Source organism: Nannospalax galili, unplaced genomic scaffold (genome assembly GCF_000622305.1).
Source record: "Nannospalax galili isolate Female #2095 unplaced genomic scaffold, S.galili_v1.0 scaffold17, whole genome shotgun sequence".
Taxonomy (NCBI): Eukaryota; Metazoa; Chordata; class Mammalia; order Rodentia; family Spalacidae; genus Nannospalax; species Nannospalax galili.
Window position 1 is genome coordinate 1,655,496 of NW_008342276.1, and position 5,798 is coordinate 1,661,293.

The 5,798-nt window shown below is 42.7% G+C and overlaps 1 protein-coding gene across 1 annotated transcript in view; it reads left to right on the top strand.

Moving 5' to 3' along the window:
* The first annotated feature begins 2,826 nt into the window (after nucleotides 1-2,826).
* Nucleotides 2,827-5,798, top strand: part of Utp23 (UTP23 small subunit processome component) — a 6,522-nt gene continuing 3,550 nt past the window's right edge. The window contains exon 1 of the mRNA XM_008837960.3: nucleotides 2,827-3,119. Coding sequence (XP_008836182.1) covers nucleotides 2,932-3,119 — 188 coding nt within the window. The 5' untranslated portion in view covers nucleotides 2,827-2,931. The remainder of the gene's footprint in view (nucleotides 3,120-5,798) is intronic.

Below are 5,798 nucleotides of genomic sequence, written 5' to 3' on the forward strand. Positions count from 1 at the left end.
GGGGCCCCCGTTTAAAAAAAAAACAAAAAAAAAAAAAAAAAAAAAAAAGAAAGAAAGAAAAGAAAATATCATACTAGATAAACAGTAGTGCTGCAAAAGTTCAGTCAGGAACACTAATGAGCATAGTGGTGACCTGGGGAAATCGTAGTAAAAAATGTCCCTTTTTGTTTGGAACACTGTATGTCCTTCCTACCTGTTAGTCACTTAGTGAGTAGATGGAGGTTGAGAACAAAAATCAGATGCTAAGGCAGAGACAGAGAACCTCACATAACTTTTATTCACTGAATTATTGCTCTATTTTATTATCATTGTCAGTTTCTTAAAGTGAGTAATTTCTGAATTGAACTTTATCATAGGACTGTATATATAGAAAAGACGTAGTCTACATAGAGTATACTTCTATCCACATTTCAGGCATCCCCTGAGAGAGTCTTACAACCTATTTCTCGAAGAGCAGAGACTACTGCAGAATCACCCTCCTTTAATACTTCATCTGCATCAGGAATAGTTATTTGAAGCAAGCACACTATAGCTAGGATTGTGTTTTAAGAAATGCTGTAACAGAAAATTTAAATTTAAACTTAATAATCACCATTATAAACTGCCTTTATGTGTTTGTAATAAGTATAAAAATGCAAATTGGCAAACATGGAACTTGAAAAATATTATGCTGCAGTTTAGTAAATTAAAACAAGAAAAACTAGAATATGATCCACCTCCTTAGTATTGTACCACATTATTTTAGTGATAAAAAGTAGCTGGTAGGTAGTTCTAGATAGAAAGGGGTAAGCCTATTTGTTTTTTTTAAAAAAAGGTTTTAACTGTTTCACAAGCCTGGGAAGATAGTTCTTTGTGATGAGAGTCAGGACAGGGAGTAGGCATATAGGGGTAAAGAAAGGATTTGAATTAAAAAATAATGAGCAATTATGCTCCAGGACCATGAACCTAAGCCTACAACCATTTCTCATTATTTCAAATTCCTAACTTTATTTTCAGTTAAATGAAAGCAGCCATTTAAGTGAGTGCTGGGACTCGGGTCAGGGCTAACATTACAGATGATTCCAGTTCCAATTTCATAAACCTATAAATTGAATAAAATGCCAAATGCAAGCTACATAGTTCAATCACATTATAAATCTTTTTTTTTTTTTTTAATGATTCACTCTTTAGCCAAAACTAGATCTGGGACAGATGCAGGGTAGAGACAAAAACCCAAATTCCATACTTCCTATTCTTGGATTATTTTGTCTTAAAGTGGGTACTCCGCAGCTAACTGAATTTGAAAATTTCTGGTTCACTGTCCTTATTTAAGGAAATAGATTAAGTAGCTTCTGAATTTTAAAGGTGTATCTTCCAGTATGTGGTTTTCCTATGTCAGAAACGATGACATGAGAAAAGGTCTGTTAAACCGAGCCAACTCTGCAATGGGTTTGAAGAGGAAGCTGGACACAGTCATCTTGGAGAGTTGCCCAATTCAGACAATTCAGGTTGGTGGCAGGACAAGGCCTCCAGCTCAAAAGACTCTTGAAAAACAAGTCTTGAGAATTCTTCCAAAACACTGAACCATTTAATATGGTTTTTAAGAGCAAATACAACAAACATAGTGGACCTGTAACCACATAGTAGACCTGTAACCAGTTCGACAGAAATGAAAGCATTCTAAAGAGACACTTGTGTCCCTCAGTCTATCACAATATTGAAACACTGTACCCTAAGAATGAGAATTTCTCAGGAATCTCATGCTGGGAGAAGGAAAAGACTGGGCTGACACCAATGGGGAACTTGACTGCCGGAAAATAGTTTCATAGTTCTAACAACCTGTCAGACTACCTTGTAGGATGAAGCTGAAGCCCAGAAAATGATGAGTCAGAGTTGGGCATGGCCAGACCTTGACCAGGACTAGATGTGGGTATTCCTGGCCCACAATGTAAACTGTAATTTCACTTCAGGACCCAGAAGATGGACTGGAAGGAGTTACTATGTCTCTGTATCCTTCTTCCCGTGGGGTCAAATTGAGTAAATCTCCTTCTATTAATTTGGCTGTTTTAACTGGCTTCCTGAGGACAGTTTTTGGGTTACAGACTGTGATCTCAGGTTCAGTAACAGCCCTTTTATCTTGACACATGGCTCATTAGTGGGATCAATTCTTATCAGTGCGTGGTAAACACCAGCGTGCAACCTAAGTTCCAGATGTTAATGAACCACATGACTTTAGCAAATCTTTGTTGCTTTCTTAGGGAACAGCAAGCACGAAGCTCCCAGCTATGACTGCCCAACATTAGCTCCTTTCCCTCCCTCACTTGGAAATCACAAACATTGATGGGAATAATATACTGTAAATTGCAGAGTGCTTGGAGCATATTAAGGCTCAATATCTTTGGTTATTATTATTTATTTCTTCTCATTGCTTTTGTTTGTTTGCTTGCCTTTTTGAGTCAGGGTCTCCCTGTAGCCCCAGCTGTCCAGGAACTCACTATTTAGACCAGGCTGGCCTGGAACTCACAAAAATCCTCATGCCTCTGCCTCCCAAATGCTGGGATTAAAGGCGTGCGCCACCACGCCAGGCTTATCACTGGTTATTTTTATATTACTAGTCTATTAGGACTTGCAACGTGTCAGGTAACTAGTTAAATATGGGTACCCCGGCTTTTAATCAGGCTCACTACTACGCATGTGCGAACGTGCTGGAACTCGCGATCCCCTAAAGGCTCACCCCCCCTCTTCCCAACCAGGCGCAAGCTCCGCCCCCCTAAAGAGCCGACAGGCAGATAAAAACGAAAACCGGGCAGGCCGGCTGGGGAGACAGGGGTGAGTGCTTCCGGGGCCAAAGGCTTTTCACTTCCGGGGGAAGCCGGAGAGGCGGGCACCTGGGGGGTGGGAGGCTCGTGCGCCCCTTCCTGGTCTGAAGGCCTTGGGCAGCGTCAAGCAGGCATGAAGATCACTAGGCAGAAACACGCCAAGAAGCACCTCGGCTTCTTCCGCAACAACTTCGGTGTCCGCGAACCCTATCAGATCCTGCTGGACGGCACGTTCTGCCAGGCGGCGCTGCGGGGCCGCATCCAGCTGCGGGAGCAGCTGCCCCGCTACCTCATGGGGGAGACGCAGCTGTGCACCACGAGGTGGGAGGGAGGACGCGGGGCGCGGGGTGGACTCCCTTGGGGCCTGGCTGCAGAGCTCGCTCGGTACAAAACGTCTGCCCACAGTAGTTGATACCGGCCCCCCAGGAAGTAGGGCAGATGGTACAGGGCCCTGTGCACAGCCCCTGCTGTTATCCTGGGGAAAAAAGAACCAGTGTTTTCTAGGTTCCTTCCTTAACCAGCTGTGTACCTTCAGGCGAGTTATTTGATCCCTCTCAGTCTCCCATAGCTTAGTTGCAAACTAGACGTCATAACTACTTAAAAAATCCTAAGGTCAAATAAGGTATAGTGTACGCAGAGTAATTTTCAGCATCCAAGATCTCTTGCTGTTACTTGAATACCTATCTCTTGGTTTAACTCAGTTTTTCAAGCCTTCAACTACCTTGAGAGGTAGCATCATCGATTTCAAGGAAAAGTCTAGATTGGAGATTGAAAGCATTGCCCAAGGCCAAGCTAATGTACCAGCCTAATGCCAAGCATCCCAGATATCGAGGATAACCTTAGTGGGCAGGACAAAAGCCAGCTTTCATGGACTGTGAAGTCTGTATGTCAACTCTCAGTGGCTATGCTTTCATCCCAGGTCCATGCCTCCCGCTTCATCTAAGTGTGAGCACACAGGGTAGAACATTGTGGGAGGGGAGGGAGGGAGAGAATTGTAGGTTTCATATAGGAGATGGTTGAGCCCCTTCATTTGCTCAGTCCTGAGGGGAAGGACCATTTTGAATGCTAGAGAAGAGTAACTATATTGAGCAAATGGAATTGGATAATGTCTGAAGAAGGCATGATAGCAAATACAAGAACTAAAGTAGGGGAAAGGTTAGCTGAAGTCAGATCATGAACAACTATTGGGAATTTTACCGCAGTTATTCCATTTCAGTATTAAAACAAGCAAAATGATTCATACGTCTGCTCATGAATAGCCAGTTAGTATGTTGTTTACTTGCATTCTCACAAAAACCCAGCTGGGCTTTGATTACTGTGTTAATCCTCTTCTCTGCCACAAAACACGATGCATGTTAGAACAGCCTTCCTTGTTTGGAATTTCTCAACCAGTGTCCTTTCTGGGTCACAGATAACCTGGAAATTTTGATCCCGTACTCTCAACTTTTCGGTCCTTTTAGTCTTGGGTGCTGTCTGTCAAGGCTTTTGACAGCCTATGCCCCTAAATTGGTTGCTTCTGGCTGTAAGTAGTTTGTTTACCCGTGTGTGCCATAAAAGTATTAATTTGGGGTTTTTGTTTAGCTTTTGTGGTTTTTGAGACAGAGTCTCACTGCTTTGACTGACCAGGTTTGCTTTGAACTCACAGATCTACCTGCCTTTGCCTCCTGAATATCGCAATTAAAGATACATATCACCACTCCCAACTGAAATACTAATATTTTAGTAGTACAATGTTATGCTATAAAATGGTTGAGAAGTACTATATGAACAGACATTTTTCCTAAAGAATTTAACATCTGAAGCCAGCTGTGGTAGGTCACACTTATAATCTGAAAACTCTGGGAGGCTGAGCCATGATTGCTGTGAGCTGGAAGCCAGCCAGCCTGGGTTACATACATAGCAAGAATGTCTCTCTCTCTTTTTTTTTTTTTTTTTTTTTTTTGTCTTTTTGAGACAGGGTCTCCCTGTAGCCTCAGCTGGCCTGGAGATCACTATGTAGACCAAGCTGGCCTTGAACTCACAGAGATCCACCTGCCTCTGCCTCCCCGAGTGCTAGCATCAAAGGCGTGGGCCACCACACCCGCCTTTTGACAATGTTTTAAAGAGAAGAAAAACAGGAAGAAATTTCAGGTTGCAGGAAAAAAAATTTAATGCCCTCCCCCCACCCAAATCACTTTTTCTAAGTAGGTCAATTCGAAAAATGTATCCAGTGGCCAGTCATCTCTAATTCCTGTTGCACTGATGGTCAATGGAATTGAAAGAAAGCCCAGCTTTCACAATCATTGCCTCAAAGGGATAACGCATTGGATTCTTACAAAATACAGAAACGGGGCTGGAGAAATGGCTCAGCAGTTAAGAGCACTGCCTGCTCTTGAGGACCCACGTTTGATTCCCAGTACCCACATGTCAGCTATCAGCCATCCCCTTAACAGGGGAACTGGGTGCATGTACCTACATGCAAGCAATATACTCATACACATAAAATAAAAATAAATAAATTCAGAAGTGGGTCTTGCTGTTTTGTTATCCAGAACATTGAATTGACATTTAAAACAAGGGTAATTTTTTTATGCTTTTTTAAAATTGATTTTTTTGCGTATTTCATATAGAACAGCTCAAACAATCATCTTTATAACCCCATTCCCACTGGCACCCTCCCATAGTTATCCCCCCCTCCCCTCACACCCACTGACGCCCATATACCCTGTCATCCCTGTTAAGGCCCACTGGGTTGTCAGTGTTACCAGCCATTCCCCAGTGCAAGTCTGTCCACAGAATCTAGTCAGACTATCTAGAGTCCCTTGTTTTAGAAAGATCAGCTCTTCTTCATCTAGCAGCAATCAGTTACCAACATTCCTTCAGATAAGATTAAGGTCTGCTGTTCATTTTCCCAGTTCTATGCTGGGTTGTGGTCTGCTTGAATTTGTATGGGACTTGTGTATGCTGACACCATTGCCTTAGAATCACATGAGCTTGTAGGAGCTTGTACGACTCTGTTCC